The 23,572-nt window shown below is 32.5% G+C and overlaps 1 protein-coding gene across 2 annotated transcripts in view; it reads left to right on the forward strand.

Moving 5' to 3' along the window:
* The first annotated feature begins 7,390 nt into the window (after positions 1-7,390).
* LOC107858435 (lipase-like PAD4) overlaps positions 7,391-23,572 on the forward strand; it is a 39,958-nt gene continuing 23,776 nt past the window's right edge. The window contains exons 1-2 of one of the 2 annotated variants that reach the window (XM_016703089.2): positions 7,391-7,550; positions 7,641-7,956. In XM_016703089.2, the coding sequence (XP_016558575.2) occupies positions 7,405-7,550; positions 7,641-7,956 (462 nt within the window). In that variant the 5' untranslated portion in view covers positions 7,391-7,404. The remainder of the gene's footprint in view (positions 7,551-7,640; positions 7,957-23,572) is intronic. The other variant, XM_047405538.1, reaches the window with a different exon arrangement.

Here is a 23,572-nt window from a genome sequence, read left to right on the forward strand (position 1 = left end):
CATGGTGGACTGTTTTGACAAGCTAAAGTAGATCGACCATAACTCTTATCTCCGATATCGGATTTGGGTAAAATTGGTATCGTTGGAAAGATAATTCAAAGGGATTTCATTTCATATAAAGTAGGCCACCCATTTCGTCCTGTACAAGGAGTTATGATCGTTTGAAGTTGACCTTAAAAATCTGTTTTGAGAGGCTAAAGTAAAACGAGTATAACTCCTTCCTCATACGTTGGATTTGGATGAAACCAATTGAATTGGAAAGAAGACTCAAAGATCTTTCTTTTGATAGGTCGTATCTCTCCCAGTTCATTATATTAAGGGAGTTATGAGCGTTCAAAGTTGACCCAAAAAACTGGCAGGCCTCAGTAGTTTGTGTGCAGGAAATTGTCCTGCACATTTACTATTCACCATATCCCGGCCACCGTTTTATAGTTTCGAACGCGCTCGATTACATCCGAAACTTATCCATTTTTGGAAATCTTTATATCGTTGCAAAGCTTATTCAATAACCTTCGTATGGAACCATCGACGGACAAATTCCGGTATAAATAAAATAAAAAATTCATTCCATATAAATAAGACCAATACACGTACTTGAATACGCCAATACATGTACTTGAATACGGGTTGTTACAATAATATACTGTAAATATGCAGAATATAAGTTGTAAGGCCATAAGATTCAAAACTGAACTAATACTGAATATAGAACAATGTCTAAAATGGGGTATAAAAATATCCAAAAACTGAAATAAACTATCTGAAAACATACTGTAGTTTGAAAGCCTCTGAACTGTCTGAAAACTGTGGAGTTGATGGGACATGTCCCCAACTAACTCCGACTACTGAAATAATGAAATAACAAATCATATCGTCCTCAAAGGATAAAGACTGATTGCTGACTGACTGCTGATATTTGGAATCTACTAATGCGCTGGAGCTCATGTCTCTAAACCTATGATATAAGACACTATAGCGCAAATACGTCAGTACTTTGAATATACTGGTATGCAAGTGAGATAGGCTGAATGTAAAAGGGTTCATATGCATGGACAACACTAACTGACTGAATGATATGAATGTGAGAATACATGCATGAATATGTAACTGTAACTGAGATCGTGATAGAACTAAATACTAAGTTCTGACTATTGAGTCTACTGATAACATGAATTTACAGACATCTGAGTTTACTAATGCTGGGATACTGAATACTGAGGGACTGATACTATATTATAGATACATGAATAACTGTTTTTTGACAGTTTTGATTATGAAGAACTGGTCTGATTGACTGTATCTGACAGTCCTAAAATTGAATACTAATAACATGGGTTTCATATAATTAATATACTATTAACTGAGTTTATGATAACATGATTACTGAGTCTGAATACTGATAACATGAGTGACTGTATCTGATATTCCTGATACTGATGGAACTAGCTGGGTTTCACACTGTACTGATTTGACTGTATTTGACAGTCCTGGATTTCTGTAAAACTGAACTGAGTTCTATTACTGAAACTAGATTTGAAACTGAGACTGTGGGAGGTAATCATCTAACCGACATGCCCCAGAACTGAACTGGTGGGGTCCAACCTGTAACCCCAGCTGGAAGGATGTCAATACCGTGCCACGGGTAAAGATGAGCTGTAAGGTAACCCTTTCTAATAGAAAGCTCTTTCGTCACCCCGTTAGAAATAACCCCAAACGAGATGTATTAGTATCCCTATGCATAGGGGTACATCTCAACCTACGCTGGCTACGTAGTTCTGGAATGCAAAGATTACTTTTAAGGATTACACCATCCACTGAATAACAGGTGAGTCCCCATCTTGGGTTCACTCGGTGCTGAATCCTACTCCCAACTGAATAGACACTGAACTGATACTAATGGTATTATTTAGCGGAGCTAAATTGAATTCACTGAGTTCCATTGACTGACGGAATGCTACTGAGACATGATGACTGACTGAGATTACTAAGATTTTTGAGATTACTGAGATTACTGAATGGGACTGGACTGATACTGAGTTTACTGAGTTTTCCTAAGTCATATAACTGATCAAATTTTACTGATCATGGCTTAACTGGAAGTATCATGAAAACATGACATGGCTCTAGGCACACAGCTAAATTATCGGGTACAAGTACCCCCAGGACTCGATAGAATGAAACTGACAAGGTTTGATACTTTTGATCACATGACCAATATCAACAATTCATAATTTTATAGTTGGGAATTTCATAAAGCACATGATCATCATACTGTTGTACATGGATAGTAATACGTATAAACATGGCATAATTTCATGTTTCTAATCTTATGAACATCCCATCAAGCAATCACAATGCATAGGTTTAGCATGGGAATCATCTTAATAAAATAGGTATAGCATAACTTGAGAGTCATGACATGATCTTGACACATGGAAACTAAGTACTTATCATCATTCATTCATTGGGGCATACTATCAAACACCTTGCATGCACACTTAGGGCATAGGTATGATCATCAATTTAATACCACATGGTTTTAGTTTTTAACTCAATTACATGAATTTCAACCCTATACTAATATAGTTTCATGAAAAACATGATAAAGATACAATCTTGGCAATCGTGCAACAATAACAAAATGAGCATAATCAATTCAAAATAAGAACATCATGACATATAGTTTAAAATAGGGTTCTTGAGCTTCATGGACGAAAGGAGTCCATGAATCCACACTGTGCATACCTTAGTTCTTGATTCTACGAAGATTGACGGAGAGATTCTTGAATTTGAGTCTTGAATATGAATCCCCAATTGAAAACCCTAGCTTGTTCTTGAGAGAAATTTGAGAGAAATCCTATATTTTGGATAAAATATGACTGAATCACGTGTTATTGGGTTTATATAGGGTTGAGAAATTGACCATTTTAACCCTTGAATGCGTATTTTATTTTTGAGAAAATTTCCTGATTTGTCAGGTTGGTGTGACGCGGCGCTATCGCGCTGTGTCACTAAAAATTGCCAACTGAGAACTGGGCTGATAGTGCAACGCGGTGAAATCGCGTTGCAATACTGGATGGGACCTAGAAGTTCATTGCGATGCGGTGGTATCGCGCTGAGATACTGAAAAAAGGACTACTCTGAATTTGAGCCCTGGCGCGACGCGCCATAATCGCGGAGGCTCACTGAATTTTGATGATTGCCATTTTGACCTGCTCCGCGATGCGCTGATGGCTCAGGTGATACACTGTCTCACTAAAAAGGCTCTAACTCTTCGCCTGGGTATCGGATTTGGGCGAATTTGGTATCGATGGAAAGCTTATTGAGTTTTCCACATGACAAAAAGTGAAAATCTTTAAAATACCACATGTATAAAAGTGGATTAATCTTTGAAATAAGTTTTTAATATTTTTGGGATGAATTTAAGGTAGGTAGAAGTACGGGATATTACATGAAAGTAGGCAGCTGACAGTCGACATGCCTGCTTTCACCTGTCTGCTTGTTCCGTGATTTTACTATTACACCTCTAATTAATTATTATATGACATTTATGTATTAAAAATAATAATATACAATAAAAAAATAAAATAGACATTTATAAAATAAAATAGACATTTATGACGTAGTTGTTTCAGCTGTTTTAACCGTGATTTTACTATATTACCCTTAATTAATTTCTATATGTCATTTATGTATTAAAAAATTTAAAATAGACATTTATGACATGATTGCTTCAGCTGCTTCAACCGTGATTTTACTATATCACTCATAATTAATTGTTATAAGTTATTTAAATATTAAAAAAATATTTAATAAAAAATAAAATAGGCATAAAATAAGAAATTATTTTATGATGTTTTTATACGTCATTTAAGTATTAAAAAAATAATAATATTAAATAAAAAATATAGAGTAGGCATAAAATGATAAAATATAATTTGATATTTTAAATTAACTTGGCGTCTTATATGGGACCACTTAAAAAATTTGTACAAATATTTGCTATAATAATTTTACTATGTTACTTCTAATTAGTAGAATAGAAAAAAATATATTGTAAAATACAATAATTAAAAACTTATATTATTTAAAAATATATAATTGAATATCAATGCCACAAAAGTTTAAACAACTTAAAATATTATTATACAAATTTCATCAACCTAAATATAATAATATATGTCTATCTTGGAATTTATCAATTAAATAAATGAAAGTGTTAATTAAATAATAAAATTATATGTAACATAAAATTTTAAAGATCAACATTGAGCCATGCGTAGCACCGCGCAAGCCACCTAGTTACTATCTATAATAAGTGGGGATAAGCAGGCTTGTCGGATAAGCAGACATGTCTTCAGCTGCTTCAATCGTAATTTTACTATATTATCCCTAATTAGTTAGTATAAGTTATTTAAGTATTAAAATTTATAATGTTTAATAAAAAATATAGAATAGACATAAAATAATAAATTAATATTTGATTTTTTAAATTAACTTGATGTCTTATATGAGACCCATTTATGCTTTTTTCATAAGTATTTTTTTACATTAATTTTATTATATCACTTCTGATTAGTTAAGTGGGGACAAACAGGCACGTCTTCAACATGCCTGCTTGTGCTACCTGCTTCAGCTGCTTCAATCATAATTTTACTATATTACCCCTAATTAATTAGTATAGGTTATTTAAGTATTAAAAATTTATAATATTTAATAAAAAATATAGAATAGACATAAAATAATAAATTAATATTTGATTTTTTAAATTAACTTGATGTTTTATATGAGGCTCATTTATTCCTTTTCCCACAAGTATTTCTTATAGTAATTTTATTATATCACTTCTAATTAGTTGTTATAAGTTATTTAAGACATGTCTTCTTCGCTTCTTAATTGATTATTATGGTCGCATTAGAAAATTAATAATATTTCATAAATAGACACAAAATGATATGTGTTGACTTTCAAAATTATATCAGTGTTACTTAAATTGGAATAGAAGAAAAAATATTATAAATCACAATAAAACATTTGATTGACTATCGAATTTATAGAGTGCCATATAGGTTGACTTTCAAAAATTATATCAATGTCACTTAAATTGGAATAGAAGAAAAAGTATTATAACTCATAATAAAATATTTAATTAACTATCGAAATTATACTAGTGCCATATAGGTTGAATTTTGAAATTATATATATATACTAGTTTAAGTGTATGCGCCTCGCGCGTGACCTTACTTTATTGAATTCAAATGTTACACTAAATAGAATATCTATTTAAATAATATAGATGAATAAAATAATTAAATTCAACATCTCTTGGAGAATTTATTTAATTAAACCTAACCTTTATAAAAAGAAATTGTCAAAGTCGATCAACATTCTTCTACCACCTGTAACTATAATAAAATAATACGATGATCGAGACATCAAAACAACATAATTAAATCTAACCTTTACACAAAAAATTTCTCAAAGTCGTTTGATACTCATCTACCACCTGTAAACTATAACAAAATAAAACGATAATAGAGATATCAATACAATTAAACTTAACATTTACACAAAAAAAATCCTCAAAATAGAGATATAAAAATAATACAATTAAACCTAACCTTTATCTAAAAAAATTCTCAAAGCCGATCACATTCATCTACCACCTGTCAATTCATCTACAACCTGTAACTACAACAAAATAATACAATAGTTATCACAAATTTTGATCCTAAAGAATGCCTTAAATGAAAAACATAGAAGATATATATACACACAGTTGAATTCTATTATGTTGACAAAAACAATGAAGAAGTTGAGGATTAGAAGATTAAGCATCCACTAATCTAGACATGCAACTGAATCAAGTTAGATGATCATCGATTATATTTTCCCAATAAGTAAACCAAATTCTTCTCTAGTTTAACGCGCGTCTCAATATTTATAGAAGTATTTCCTCAATAGAGTCCTATTTTAGAAGTATTTTTCTATCCTATTTTAGAAGTACCAAAATTTATTTTTCATATATTTTTCCTCTTATCATATAATTTATGACTCCTTAATATTTAAGATTATAATTAATTTTATAAAGTTAATTAAATAATAATTGAAAAAAATTGGTGAAAAGACGATTTTGTCAAAAGGAAAGACTTTTAATGAAGGGTAAAAAGTTCAAATCATATTTCTAAGGGTCTTCACACTTTTAATATACTATAGATTATAGATTTAGACCAAATAATAAATATATGAATAATTAAATTGAAAAATAATTATGATAAAATTGAAATATCAATTGTTTAGTGTTGCCTCTTCAAAAGAAATTCATTGCCAAGAAAAAGTGTCTTAGAATTTTGATAACGACATTGAAGCACACATTGAGCAACACAAAGTGCTCATCATGTTCTGACGCTCATATTTAGTCTTAAGCACAACTTGGATAACTAAAATTGAAAAATCGCAACAAAAATAAATGGCTAAATGTTGGATCTGAATAGGAAAGATACAATAAACATCGTTATGGCCAATGTTTCCTCCATTGTGTTGTCCTAAGATGAAGTTCTTAGTGTCTAGTTATATTCACCCAAATATAATTGGAAAGAGGATCTGGGAGACCTAACTTGAATATGCCTTCCTCTATCTCCTATCATGCAAAGTAATACAAAGCAAACATCACAGAAGTTCTCAAACTGCTGCAATAAGAAATTCACGGAGAAGATGATCAACTCAACCAATATTATAATAATCAAAATAATAATTAACAATTTTATTTCTTAGCAATTAATTATATAAGAAGACAATGGTATTTTCATTCCAAATAAACAACAAACAAAAATAATCTATTTTTAGTTCTTTTTATCAATTTTATACTCATCCTATTTTTAGCCTTTTTTTCCACGCCATTTTAAAATAATATTGGCACAAGTATGAACATTTAACCAGAAGAAAAAACTCATTCTTTTTTTTCCTATTTTATCAACAAAAACCTTTCCAAAATAAAACTTTTATTAAATATTTCCTTTTATTATATACTTTAGAACTTCCTTTTTAAATATATTTTTATTTACCATATATATTAGAATAGGAAATGTTTTACCATAAATATATTTGATTAATTTTTAAAAATAATTAATATTTTATTATAAATATATTTAATTAATTTTTAACTTTTAAATATTAGAAAAATAGTAAAATGATAATTTTATCTAAAGCAAAAACTTTTAATAAAAAATAAAAAAATTTAAATTACTTTTTTAATAATATTCACACTTTTAATATATTATAAATATAGATTATACATATATATATATATATATATATATATATATATGTCAAAGTTGTCGGTATCCAACAGCAGAAGATGTCAAGCTCAACGAATTACTCATTTTCGACAGCACGCGCAGAGTAATGTATACGCGCACATGTCAATTGTCAAAGTCTCTGAAGACCAATTTAAATATCTTTTTTTCCTCTAATCTTTTCAAGCTAGCAACTTCCCCTCAAACTCTTTTTCTCACAAAAACTGTGAAAAGTATGGAGTCGGAAGCTTCATCGTAAGTAAACACAAATTTTTTTTCCACTAACCCATAACTTTATGATACAATTTCTTTCACCTAATTAAAGAGAATTCATTATGTCTGCAGGTTCGAGTCTAGCGAGACGTTGGCAGCTCTTGTTGCGTCGACGCCGTTGCTGGAGGAATCGTGGAAGGTTTGTGTCGTTGCCGATGCATCGGTAGATAGCCATTTTACCGTGATTCGTATTGGTGGAATAGCATATGTGGGTTTCTCCAGCTTTAAATTGGCTGCCGGAGTCGGCTTAAGTTGCCGGAATATAATGCGACTTCCGGATGAGCTTTTCTCTTCGTTGTGCCTGGGTGGCCCGGATCTGCCGATGGTTCATGCCGGATTGTTGCATCTTTTTCTATCAGTCTATGCGGACAATTTATTCCGCGATCAGGTTAGTTTGCTTATTAGTATTTCCATGGGCAAATATATATACAACTTACTGGCATATATATATATATTCTACTCTACCAGGAATACTTACAAAGAATTCTCATGTGGTGTTTATTAATAGTACTAAAATGGAATTCTCGAATTATCCTTTTTGGGCAATAAGGGAATATTTGCTCCCTCCGTTCACTCTCTGTTATTTGTCTCAAAATCGAACTCCTAATTAAAAGGAAAAAACATTAGAGCTTATAATGCTCGCACAAAGTTCGTCGGAAAAATGAGTTGGAGATAAGTGAGTTTCATGAAATTATTAAAATTAGAGCTTAAAATGCTTGTACAAAGTTCGTGGGAAAAATGAGTTGGAGATAAGTGGGCGTCATAATATTATTAAATTAAAAAGATAAATCGGTCAAACAATTGTTGATTACTAGTTGTTAGGGGTGTGCATCGGTTGGTTCGGTTCGATTTTATATATTATTGGTTTGATTTATCAGTTTTTGATTTTTAAATATGCTAAACCAATAATCAAATCAATAAGATATTTTTTATCGGTTTTCGGTTTATCGGTTTTTAGTTCTTAATGGTTCGATTTTTAATTTAATCGATAAGAAAATAGTCATAAATTAAAAATAGTAGTATCTACAACATGAAAAAAAATCAAATCTTAGTTGTCACAAAAAATCCTACATGATGTGTTTTAATTTACAAGAACCTTCAAGTTTGAATTAAACGTTGTTAGGAGAAATTAAAAGTTTGTATAATTGAAATAATAGGTTTGTTAATTTGTAGAAATTAAAGAGAAATTAAAAGAAATGTATATTAAGTCATATATATATACATTCTTATTAGGTTATCGGTTTACCCAAAACCCAATAAGAAAAAATCAAACCGAATCAATGACCCAATAATTTTTTTTATAAAATTATTAAAAAAACTGTTAACTCAATAACCCAAAAACAATAAATCAATAAATTTTTTATCGATGCGATTTATCGATTGGTTCGGTTCTTGTACACCCCTACTAGTTGTGTCATCGATTATTCACTTATCCAATAATTTTACATAGTTATCGAATAATTTTAATAGTTGTTAATACAACTTCTATAATTATTGAGGTAACTTTTATAGTTGTTGGGGCAAAAATATTAAAATAAGAATCTGAAAAAATTTATCACTTTTATCTAATTTTTAAAAACTTGAAGTATCCACTTAATTAATAATTTTATTTGTCACTTTTAATTGTATATCCCTACTCCGCCCCCCTCCCCCCAAATCTTTATTTGTCTATATATATATAAATAAAATATAATTTTACTTATCATTTTTATTAATTATATATAAAATAATAAATTATTTTTTAATTTTTACTCTTAAACAAGTAAAAATAAATAATTATTTTCAGTATACTAAATAAGTAAAAATGACGGGAGAGATATAGAGCAACTATTTCTACTTAATTTCCAGGAAAGAAAACCAAAAGAAATATCATATTCCTCCAAAACGAATTATCTACTTTCCTTCACTATTTAATGTTAACGTTCTCATATTACCTCACTAAACTTGTTTGGAGCCACTTGATATAAAAAAAAAACTTTTTGTTAGGATATAAAATGAAAATATATACTTTTATAATTCAGAATAAGTAAATTTTTGAATTATTTTTAATATTTAAAATAAGTGAATTATTCATTGTTCAAGAGACATGTTGAGAATTTCTTTTAATGATATTCTTTATTTACACTTGTAGATTATGAGTTCCAAGAGACTTTAATTAACTATAATTCAATGTGGTTGAAATTTTATAAATAGCCTGATAATATCTAAAAAAGAAAATATAATTTATATTTAATTTCTTTTAATAGGTGTGCATTGAGGCAAAAAATTACTTAATTTGAATTAGAGTGAGTATTAAATTTTATCACTGTTCATTTAATTACCAAGGTAAAAGTAATATTAATAATTGAAGGTGGAAATTTCGTTTAACTTGAGAAGCGGTTTCCCGTGCCTCTTAAATTCCCCCTACAGCTACAGCTTCACATGAAATGGAGTACGAAATTGAACAAAAGAAATTTAATGTGAAATAGAAGAGAACAATTATTCCGTCGGTTACTAAATATTTATCATCTTTACTAAAATAAATATTTATAATATTTTTTTTCATTTCGTTTTAGTTGGCTTTTTTATTAAAAATCTTCATTTTAATTTAGTTATCTTATTTAAGAAATCACTAAAAAAGTTTATTATTTTTTTTCAATAATATTTCTACTATTAAATGACTACATAAAATGTACATACTCAAATTTATATTTCAAAATATAATTAATAAGGCTAATTTGATAAAATAAACTCCTAATAAATATATCTTAAGGGAAGTGTATATATTAAGGAAAGTATCAAGTCAGAGCCAACTATTTTGAAATTGACTACATAAAATGTACATACTCAAATTTATATTTCAAAACATAACTAATAAGGTTAATTTGATAAAATAAACTCCTAATAAATATATCTTAAGGGAAGTGTATATATTAAGGAAAGTATCAAGTCAGAGCCAACTATTTTGAAATTGAGGACGTGTTTGTTATTTTATAAAATCAAGACATACATATTCCTCCCTTATTTTGAAATAGTCGACTCTCTTTCTAAAAATATTTGTTTTAATTTATTTGTTATTTTTATGAAATTAAAAGAATTTTATTATATTCTTCTAAAACTTTTCTTATCATTAAATGACAAAACAAAGTGTATATATTCAAATTTATATTTTCAAAACATAATTAATAAGACTAATTTGGTAAATTAAATCTCTACTCTTTACTTATCCATTTTTCTCTTTTAAAATGTTCAAAAGACCTGTCTAGTTTATAAAATTAATGGATAATTTACCTCTTTTTTACCCATTTTATCTTTGATATTAAATACTATACATCACTCATAACATTTTTAAAACAAAAAATTTATTCTATTCAAATGGTGATATAGAAATGTCACCATTATATTTATTGTTTCTTAAGGTATTTGTTAAGTCAAAAGTGAACAGATATTTATAAACGAAGAGAGTAATAAATATTTTCTTATAAGGAGTGTCAAGTGAACCAGGATCAATTATTTTGAAACGGAGGAAGTAGTTATTTGTTTTCACCTATATCCTTAGTGATCAATAAGAAGAGATATTAATATAGTGCAAAATAAAGAAGTATTTAATAGAAATGAGCAATAAATAAGAGTAATTTAGTCAAATTACTTTTTAGTTAATGTTTTTCTTAAGGGCATGCAAATAAAAAATATGATATGTACTCCTTTCTTTTTATATTAGTTGGTCGTTTTACTAATAATGATTGTCATATTAGTTGCCAACTTTACTAAATCAAGACAATATTAATTAAATTTTTTTCATATTATCCCTGCAATTAATATTTTTTTAAAGTATTTACACTTGTTTGTAAAGTTTCTAATTTTTTTTTAAAGGTGAATTAATAAAATTATTATTTTTTTATTTATAATTTCTTAACGTGCGTGGAAAAAAAAACAATCAATTAATCTGAAAGGGAATTTTTTTTTTTTTAGGAAATAGGAACGGAGGGAGTAACAAATTGCTAGAAATTCAGTTTGGGTAAAACGATCGAAATTACTAATTTTAGTGCCATATCTATCGTTACAACTAACAAAAAAGAAAAAGCATGAGTGAATTCCAAAACTTAATTTATAAAGGCAATAAGTCTCCACATGCATCATAGATAGTTATTATTGACTCTTGGATTTTGACTAGGACGTTGATGTTTGAAGATTTCAAAGGGCTTAGATTTTTTCCTTGTACGCGATTGTCGGAACAAATTTTTGTTGATGAAAAATAAACTCAACCATAAACAAAATATGTAGAAACAAGAATTTTTATTGATAAATGATTGTGGGTATAAATCTGTTTCCCCTTTGATTCTTTCTCTTGATGACTATTTTCTTCGTAATTTGAGGACTGTTAGTATCGTATTTCTCAAACGTTTTTCTTGATTTTCTTCGTAATTCGAGGGCCTTCAGTAGCATATTTCTTGAATGTAGACATATTTGTATTTGATATGAATTTCTTCATTATTCGAGGGTTGTTAGTAGTCATGTATTTCTCGAATGTAGGAATATTTGGATTTGAGCTCCATGGAAGGAGGGTTTGTGGATCTTCTTGATGAATTTGATTATCAAGAAAGGAGGGTTTTGATCTCGTTATGAATATCCCATGAATTTCTGACATTTTGAAAATTTTGATCTCTTTTCGAATACCCGTGAGTTTATGGGATATCCAAGATGCCTCTCTAAAGGAATATGTTATCGCACGACTTAGGGTTTAGGATAGAATAGCCTCTAAGAACTCTAATAGAAATTGGGTTCTTCTTGTAGAGTCCAAAATTTTGATGTCTACAAATACCCCTACTTCAAGATTTGTCGGTGTGTAGACTTGATTAAATTCAAAGACGAGTCCTGAAATACCCATAGAGCTTCCATATTTATGTCTTGCGGCTACAAATTTCTATATGTGATTTATAAGAGAAGAGATGAAGTGCAGATTTGGTCCCACTGGGTGTGCCAGTTTGTTCAACAAATTTTCGTTCATGAAAAATAAACTCAACCATAAATAAAATATGCAGAACAAGAATTTTTATTGATAAACGATTGTGGGTACAAATCTGTACCTCCCTTTAATTCTTCTTTCTTAATTTTCTTCATAATTCGAGGGCCGTCAGTAGCGTATTTCTCGAACGTCTCTCTTGATTTTCTCTGTAATTCGAGGACCGCCAGTAGCGTATTTCTCAGGCATAGGCATATATGAATTTGATATGAATTTCTTCGTAATTTGAGGACCGTTAGTGACATATTTCTCGAACGTAGAAATATTTGAATTTAATCTCCATAAAAGGAGGTTAGAGTTTTGATCTCTTTATGAATATTCTATGAATTTGTGAGATCTTAAAAATTTCGATCTCTTTCCGAATACCTATGAGTTTATGGGATATTCAAGATGTCTCTCTAAAGGGTATATGTTATCCTTTAAATAGGCATGACTAAGGATTTAAGATCGAGCAACTCTAAGAACTCTAACAGAAATTGACTTCTTCTTGTAGAGTCAAAAAAATTTTAATTACAAATCGGCTCTTTAGTTTAAAATGAAACCTTACATTCCTATATTTATACTCCAATATATATTATTCCTATTTCAAAAAAAAAAGAGAATTAAATATTTTTGTACTAAAATGAAAATCTATGTAAATGAAAGTTCATCTAACTAAGAGAAATATTAAAATAATTTTGAAGCGAAAGAATAGATAAAATATTAAAACAAAGAGAAATTTCTGTGAAATAAAAGATTATAATTAAATGAAAATTGCAAATAATTTATGTATTTAAAATGAAAGTTATTAAATAATTTATGTATTGCAAATTAGCGAACATATTAAATAATTTTGGAATTAGTGCAAACAGATTAAAATAAAGGCACAAATTGTGTAGCATTTTCAAAATTTGTTATCGTGTGCATAAATTGAAGTTATGTTTTGAGAGATTTGTATGTTTTGAGACATTTGTTCTTTATCCTACTAAGGAAAAAGTATATGAATGAGCAGAAAATTGCATGAGTAGCCCTTAAAATGAAATGATCTTTTAAGTTTTGTCTTTTATCAACTGAACTTATGCCTAATAGGGCATAAGTTTTTAGAAAACGAAGTCGTATGGGGCATAACTAAAAGATACTTATATTTTGCAAAAAACAAGAAAAAGATAATTTTCATCCATGAATTTTCATCGGATAAATTATACAACAACATATTCAGTGTAGTCCCATTAAATAGGGTTTATGGAGGGTAAAATGTACACAGTCTATTTCACTACCTCAAATAAAGTAGAGAGGTTGTTTTTGATAGATCTCGGCTCAAGACACTGAATAAAGTATAAGGTCAAAAATTAAAAACTTAAAATTCGAGGATTAAACATTAAAAAACACCAATCTGTTTAAGGCTCATCCGTGCAAAATTTAAAAAGAAGCTAATCTGCCCCACCACGTTTAAATTAATGGCCCGCAAAGACTAGGTCATTCCATTGCACCTCTAAGGAGTCGTTTGGCTTAAATTAAGTTTTTGAAAATTAATTATTTTGGGATTAGTTAGTATATCCTTAATGAAAAGGGCTAGAATGTCCTTCAATTATGTGAAATGATGCAAAAATGTCATTCATCTACTTATTGGGCTGAAATGCTCTTCTCATTTACAGGGCTATTTTGCCCCTTCATTTAACAGTAACAGCTGACCACTGACCCGACTTCATTAATGATGTGACATATTTCTATTGGGTAATTAATACTTCCTCCGTCCCAAATTATGTGTCATTATTTCTTTTTTAGTCCATTTCAAAATAAGTATTGCCTTTCCTTATTAGGCAACTTTTTAAAGACACAATTACCTTTTTACCGTTATTGGTTCTACTTAATTAAAAAAAAAATATTGACACATTTTTTGATAAAGCATAATTTGGTAAACTTTACTAAGTATTCCCTTTTTTCTTAAACTCTATGCCTGGTTAAATGTCGACACATAAAATGGGATGAAGGGAGTAGTTAATTAAATAATTAATTTTACTACACAGTTAGCGGTCGTTCACCTTTAAAACTCCTTTCTCTACTAAGACTGCAACTATTTAAAACTAATTAAGTCGCTAGCAGTGAGATAATAATTTGCAGAGAAATATGAAAGGGAAAGTCGACCAAACTATTTGTTTTAAAAATTATCTAACAGAAGATGTCCCGAGGAAGAAAAAGATTAGTACATTACAGATAATGGTTTGTAAGGAAACACAAATGAGCTCTTGCCTAATAGTGTCAAGCTGCCAGCGAAACTTCATAATTTTCTTCTTAAAATGTTTTCTATTAGTTGGCAAGGTTCGAAGCTTCCTCTCTGCTCAAAACTGAGGAATAAGAGACTAGAAAATATCCTCCAGGTGTTATTCTCTAGTGTTATTTGGGATTTTAGAGGGTAAAATTAATTATTTTAATTAAATATGTGTCACGACTCGAGGCTACCCTAGTCGCGACAACGGTGTTTACGGTCACAAGTGACCACAAGCTAACCCATGAGCTGGTACCTGCTGTGAGCACTGAGTAACTGATATTAGAGACATATGCGAAAAACAACTGATAAATGCCATAAGGTTTTAAATACTGAAAATGTAACTGAATCTACAAGTCTGAACACATCTGCGAAGATATTGAGATCTGATTGATAACACTGATAAACTAACTTACTGTCTGAATGTCTAAAAAGCCTCTGACTGACTGACTGTGGAGTTGATGGGACAAACCCCCAATTAACTCTAACTGCCTGAAATAGAGAAATACTGAAATAACTGCATGAAAGATAAAATTGTCATCGAAAGATGAGGACTCACCACTGGTGCTGCTGCGATAATGTTGAACTATGTAAGCGCGGTCATAAAACTGTGCGTTCGAACCTATAATATAAGACATCATAGCGTGAAGAAAGTATGCGGTTAGTACTTTGAATGTACTGGTCTATCCGATAAGGTTAGGCTGAAATACATGGGTTAACTGTGCATAAAGTAATGACTGACTGAATAATATGAGATATCTGAGTAAGCCTGCATGAAGAATCAAATACTGAGAATGCAAGACCAAGCATATATACATTTCTGAAGTAATCTGTAAACTGAAATACTGAAATCTGATAACTGAATAGCTGAGAATCTCTATGCTTTGGTCAAGCAAACCTGAACTGAAACTATACTGGATATACTATACTGAGATTGTGGGAGCTAGCTATAACCGACATGCCCCAAATCTATTGTTGGGGTCCAACCTGTAACCCCAGTTGGAAGGGTGTCAGTACCGTGCCACGGGTAGTAATGCTGACTGTGTGGATCCACTAATCTGATGTCCTGAAGGACTAGGGTGTCATGCCTAACTGACGGGGGACCCCTTAAAGTCTGGTGGCGCTATAGGTCTGGAACTTAAGGACTGTTACTAACGTCTCATGCCTAACTGACGGGGGTGACGCCATCCCTACGTTCACTCGGTGCTAAATTTTACTTCCAACTGAAAGACCCTGATTATTGGACTGAACTAAGCTTAACTGGACAAACAACTAATCATAATAACTGACTGAATGATAATGCTTATGGTATATTTGAATTCATTCTGAAGGTGCTGAAATTATGTAAACAGCTAAGTATCGGATGTTCATAACCCTCTAGCACTGAATGAAAATAACAATAAGGATATATGAAGCTTTAAAAATCATAATCGAGGATCATTGCTCAAAACCCAATATTTAGACATTTCATCACACACGTGAGAGTCATGAATTTATGCATGGAAATGGGTAAAACATGTGATTGAAACCATAGCTACAATACTAAAACCATAAATTAGGGATTTAACATGAGAATTTCAATACTCAAATCATATAAGGGCTCATTCCATCGAAAAACACTTGTAATAAAATTAATAATAACTTCATGGAGACAATTCATCATAAAAATGTAAAAACTCATAATTTGATATCAAAAGGGGATTCTTGGACTCCATGGGTTAAAAGGGCACATGGATGAACATCACACATACCTTAAATCCTTGAGCTTGAAAGAGAAACACAATCTTGATGCTTTTTCTTGAAAGTTCTTGGATTTGGAAACTTGATTTCTTGATTTTCTTGAAGAGAAAGAAATCAATTGATGAACTTGGGGTCGGGAAGACCAATTTAAAAATCCTCGAAGTTAAGAGGCCAAAAATATGACTAAGTCCCCAACACTTAAGGTGTGTTTGGTATGATGGAAACTATTTTCTGGAAAACATTTTCCTATTTTCCTTTGTTTGGTTGTAATATAACTTTGGAAAAATATTTTCCAAAGGAACTCATTTTCCTCCATTTGAAAGAAAATGACTTTCTTCATGGGTCAAGGGAATTCATTTTCTAGAAAATAGTGAGATGCGACTTATGCAAACTTGGAACCAAAATAAACCAAAATATGAATAAAGTGACCAAAATAGGTCACCTATTTAATAAGTTACCAAAATAGACTAAACATAATAATTTATTACATTTTATATCTTTTTTTTAACGGTTTGATAGCGGATGTGTACAGTAAAAAAGTTTTTAGTAAAACGTAGTAATAATTTGTTACGTTTTACAAAATTTTTTTATAAAACGTAGTAATTTATTATGTTTTACAAAATTTTTTGTAAAACATAATAATTTATTACGTTTACATGATTTGATATAACGAAGTGATGAGATGGTACACTGAGTTTTTTAAAAAAATTATAAATTAAAACTTTTTTTTACAATTTATAAATTATAACTTTTTATTACGTTTTTTACCAATTTTTTTCTTTCAAAAAGTTATTGCTTCGTTTTGTCAAATCAAGTACCACCTAGCTCACTCTTTTTGACTTTTTCTTTTATAAATCGTATTAAGAAGTTATTTTGAATAAATAAAAAAAATAAAAATACGTAATTATAAATTTATTTTATTAATACATAATAAAAAATTATATTATTTTCTAAATTTGGTCAGATGAATGTATAATTGTTGATGTCACATCTCATACAAACTGACCGAATGATTAAAAATGTGTAGTTAAATATTACGTTTTAGAAAATATATTATATTTTTAATTAAAGGGCCACACGCTCACGTAAAGTTAAAATTTAGGTAGAAAAAATATATATTTTCTATTCACCAACCAAACACCATAAAATATTTTTTGAAAAATATTTTTTGCTCAACAACCAAACATAAGAAAATAAGTAAAACACCAACTTATTTTCTATGAAAACATTTTTCATGGAAAATATTTCCATCATACCAAACACACCCTTAGTGAAAATTTTCAGGTTTTAAGTCTCTTATGCGTGAATCTAGGACCTGACCTGAGCTAAGAATAATACAGGATATTACAATATCTCCCCTTTGAGAACATTTGTCCTCGAATGAGATTGATTAAGTTGAGAATACTAGGGAAACTGAAATCACATACTGAACATGCATAACTAAAAACATGATTACATGCTGAGCCTGAAACATGATATATGACTGAATTGAATTTGTGAATGCATGCAAAGACATGAGAATGATTATATAGCTGGAACTGAGAATGGAAAAGAGACGATTTAAGAAAAACTATTACCTTAAGCTGAGTCTGAGTTTGCGAGAGAAGATGAGGGTACTTGGCACACATATCTGCTTTTGCTTTCCAAGTATCTCCATCAACGGACTGATTCTGCCAAAGAATTTAGTTTAAGGAAACTTCTTTGTTCCTTAGTCTACGAATTTGACGATCAAGGATCTCGTTTGGGATTTCTTCGTAAAAAAGGCTATCCTGAACATCTGTGCTTTCTAAAGGGACTACAACAGCTGGATCACCAATACACTTCTTTAACAGGGAAACATGGAATATTGGATGCACTGATGCCAAATTTGCAGGCAACTTAAGCTCGTAAGCTACCTTTCCAAAATGGCTCAAGATTCTTTAAGAGCCAACATATCGGGCACTGTGTTTCCCCTTCTTGCCAAATCTTTTCATACCCTTCATGGGTGAGATTTTCAAATAGACCAAATCACCAACTGCAAACTCAAGATCTCTCTTTCACACATCTGCATAGTATTTCTGCCGACTTTGGGCTCTCTTAAGCCTCTCCCTAATCAATTGAACCTTCTTCATTACATCAAACACCGAATCTAGTCCTATCAAAGCTGCCTCATCTGCCTCAAACCAACCAATAGGAGATCTACATCTCCTGTTATAGAAAGCCTCAAATGGAGCCATCTGAATATTGGAGTAATAACTGTTATTGTAGGCAAACTCGATCAAAGTTGAGTGATCATCCTAACTACCCTTGAAATCAAGAACACACGCCCTCAATATATCCTTTATGGTCTGAATGGTCCTCTCTGTCCGACCATCTGTTTGAGGATGAAAAGCTATACTGAGATGAACTTGGGTACCAAGACTCTTCTGAAAAGCTTTCCAAAAGTGAGAGGAAAACTGAGTACCTCTATCTGAAATAATAGACAACGGGACTCCATGCAACCTATACAACTCTCTAATATATTAGAGCTTGGCGTAATCCTCGGCTGAATAAGAAGTATGAACTGGCAAGAAATAGGCTGATTTGGTCATTTTGTCTATAATGACCAATATCGAATCATGCTGACGATGCGTATGAGGCAAACTCGTCACAAAATCCATGTTCACCTCTTCCCACTTCCAAGTGGGGATGTTGAACTCCTGCAATGTGCCACTAGGCCTTTGGTGTTCAACCCTGATTTGCTGACAGTTAGAACACTTAGCTATAAACTCTGCAATATCCCTCTTCATACCACTCCGCCAATAGATTTCCCACAAATCACGGTACATCTTAGTGGCTCTTGGGTGAATAGAATAATGCACACCATGCACTTCTGCAATGATTCACTATCTCAAACCATCTACACACGACATACATAGTCTACCCTAACATCGCAACACACTATCTTCCCCTTGGGAGAAAACTTCTACTTTCTGATCTCTAACTGATTCCTTCAACTTAACTAAACTAGAATCCCTATCTTGCTTTTCCTTCACTTCGGCAACCAAAGAAGATTCCGAACTATTCTGAACTCAAACACTGCCTTCAGCTGAATCAACCAACCGAACACCTAATTTAGCAAGATAATGAACCTCCTGAACTAACCTCTTCTTATCATTCTCAACATGAGCAACACTACCCATAGACAATCTACTAAGGGCGTTTGCCACTACATTGGCCTTGCCCCGGATGATACAACACACTCATATCATAATCTTTTAACAACTCAAGTCACCTTTTCTGACGAAGATTTAAATCCTTCTGCGAAAACACATACTGCAAACTTTTGTGATTTGTGAACATATCAACATGAACTCCATAAAGATAATGCCTCCAAATTTTCAAGGCAAAAACAACAGCTGCCAACTCAAGATCATGGGTAAGGTAATTCTTTTCACGAGGCTTAAGCTGTCTAGAGGCATAGGCTATGACATACCTTACCTCTCTGCATCAATACACAACCAAGACCAACTTAGGAAGTATCACAGTAAACAACAAACCCATCTGAACCGTCTGGCAAAGTCAAGACTGGGGCTGAAGTGAGTCGAGTCTTCAACTCCTGAAAACTCTTTTCACAAGAATCTGATCACTAAAATTTGACTTTCTTCTGAGTTAATCAAGACATGGGGGATGCAATAGACGAAAACCCTTCAACAAACCGTCTGTAATAGCCAGCCAAACCCAAGAAACTCCTGATATCTGACGGAGAGATGAGTCTGGGCCAGTTTCTCACTGCTTTGATCTTTTGAGGGTCAACTTTAGTGCCATCACCGGAAACAATATGGCCAAGAAAAACTACTGATCTTAGCCAAAATTCGCACTTACTGAATTTAGCGAACAACTGATGGGCTTTAAGAGCCTGAAATACAATTCTGAAATGGTCTGCATGATCATTTTCACTATGGGAATAGACGATAATATCATCAATAAAGACGATGACGAACATTTTCAAGTACTGCTTGAACACTCTGTTCATCAAGTTCGTGAAAGCTGCTGGGGCATTCATTAGTCCAAAAGACATAACTAGAAATTCGAAATGACCATACCGGGTTCTAAAAGCTATTTTCGGAATATCACACTCTTGACTCTGAGCTGATGATAGCCAGATCTAAGGTCAATCTTAGAGAAATAACTGGCACCCTGAAGTTGGTCGAACAAGTCATCAATCCTAGGGAGTGGGTATTTATTCTTGATTGTGACTTTGTTCAACAGAAGTAATCGATGCACATTTTGAGAGAACTGTCTTTCTTACGTACGAAAAGGACTGGAGAGCCCCATGGGGAAACACTGGGCCTAATGAGTCTCTTATCTAAGAGATCTTTCAACTGTTCTTTCAACTCTCTGAGCTAGCTGGAGCCATTCTGTAGGGCAGCATAGAGATAGGCTGGGTATCTGGAAGGAGATCTATTCCGAAGTCAATTTCCCTTTCGAGAGGAACTCCGAAAAGATCTTCGAGTAACACATCTGGAAATTTCCTTACTACTGAAACTGACTCGAGACTTGGAGTCTCAGAATTAGAGTTTTTGACTTGAACAAGATGGTACATGCACCCCTTGGATATCATTTTTCTCGCTCTAAGATATGACACAATCTGACCCCTAAGCGCTGAAGTACTACCCATCCATTCATTCACTGGTTCATTGGGAAACTGAAACTAGATGACTATTTCTACAGTCAACTGAAGCATAACATGAGTGGAACCAATCCATGCCGAGAATGACATCAAAATCAGTCATCTCTAACTCCACAAGGTCTACTAAAGTGACTTTCTGAGATACTGTGACTGGGCAATTTCTATACACCCGGATGGCTATGATAGACTTACCTACTAGGGTAGACACTGAGAAGGCTCTACTAATATTTTTGGACAGATATCAAAATTGATAGCTATATAGGGGGTTACAAAAGAAAGTGAGGCTCTGGGGTCTAATAAAACATACACATGGAGATGAAAGACCTGTAACGTACCCGTGACCACATCAGGAGAGGTTTTTTGATCATGACGGGACTGAAGTGCATACAACCTATTCTGGCGCTATCCACTGGTGGCACTGAAAGTAGCGCCATGCTGAGTTGGACGACCTGCTGGCGCTGTTGAAGAGTTAGTCTGACCCTGCCGGCAATCATTCCTACCTTTCCACATATTTACCGGACACTCCCTCATCCTGTGGCCTGGCTTGCCACATCCAAAACACACATCACTACGTGCTCTACACCCACCTTGATGATTCTTGCCGTACTTCCCACAGAGTGGATTAGTACGACCACTGTTTATGCTGAGATTTAGAACCTAGTGCTCTATCATGATTGTCATTCCTGAACTTTAGCACTGGCGCTAGCTGAAAATGGAGCTGGGGCTGAAAATTTTTGATGGAATTGAGAACGGTTACCACTCTCTGACCTCGGCTGAGAAAAGTTAAAGCTACCTGTTTTGGCCTAGATAGGTCCATCTCCTTAATCAACATAGTAGTCCTGCACTCTTTGACCACACTATCAGCTACACCAGAAACAAACTTACATATTCTAGACCTATTATCAGCCACCATCGAAGGAGCATACCTCGCCAACTGAGTAAACTTAAACGAGTATTCCTTCACACTCATATTACCCTACTTCAAATTAATAAACTCTAGCACCTTAACTTTCCTCAACTCTAAAGGAAAAAACCTGTCTAAAAAGGCTATAACAAACTCCTCCCACTCTACAGGTCCTGCCTCATCACCCCTATCACCTTTCCACTACTTATATCAAGTATGAGCCACATCCTGCAACAGGTAAGTAGCCAACTCTGTACTCTCACTGGAAGTGACACCCATGATATCAGTCACCTTCTGAACCATATCAAGAAACTCCTGCTAATGCTCCTCAGTTTTGGATCCCGAAAACAAAGGGGGATTCATTCGGGTGAAGTTTCGAATCCTAGCTGCAGTAGTATTTGCTAGGGGGTTAACTGGAGCAACAACCGGCTGATTATTTTGAGCAACTACTGAATGAGCTAAGGTAGTGAATGGAACTTTGAACTTGGTATGAGAGACATGCTCGTTCAGGGGATCTTCCTGAACAGGCGGAGGTGCGGGTTGATTTTCATTTCTTCTTTCGTTGTTTCTTTTGGGAGGCATTTTCTGTAACGGAATAAAGGATAAATTGGAAAGAGAGTTTAAATAGATCTCATGCACACTCGCACGACATGAATACTGAAAGAAAGAAAACTTTTCCTAAAATATTTTGTAGCCTCTTATCCATAAGTGTGGCGCGCTTCACACCCATGCACAAGACTCTACTCAATGCATCTTTTCAGACTCCCTAGGACACTGTAAAACCTTAGGCTCTGATACCAAGTTTTGTCACGACCCGAGGCTACCCCCAAGTCGTGACAACGGTGCTTACGATCACAAGTGACCACAAGCTAACTCATGAGCTGGTACCTGCTGTGAGCACCGAGTAACTGATAATAGAGACATATGCGAAAAACAATTGATAAATGCCATAAGGTTTTAAATACTGAAAATGTAACTGAATTTGCAAGTCTGAAAACATCTGCAAAAATACTGAAATCCGATTGATAACACTAATGAACTAAATGACTGTTTGAATGTCTTAAAAGCTTCTAACTGACTGACTGTGGAGTTGATGGGACAAACCCTCAACTAACTCTAACTGACTGAAATAGAGGAATACTGAAATAACTGAATGAAAGATATAGATGAGGACTCATCACTGCGGCTGCTGCAGTAATGCTGAACTATCTAAGCGCGGTCAGGAAACTGTGCATCTGAACCTATGATATAAGACATCATAGCATGAAGAAAGTATGCGGTCAGTACTTTGAATGTACTGGTATATGCGATGAGGTTAGGTTGAAATACATGGGTTAACTGTGCATAAAGTAATAACTGACTGGATAATATGAGATATTTTAGTAAGCATGCATGGAAACAGAAATACTGAGAATGCAAGACCAAGCATATATATATTTCTGAAGTAATCTGTAAACTGAAA

Source organism: Capsicum annuum, chromosome 2, assembly GCF_002878395.1.
Source record: "Capsicum annuum cultivar UCD-10X-F1 chromosome 2, UCD10Xv1.1, whole genome shotgun sequence".
NCBI lineage: Eukaryota > Viridiplantae > Streptophyta > Magnoliopsida > Solanales > Solanaceae > Capsicum > Capsicum annuum.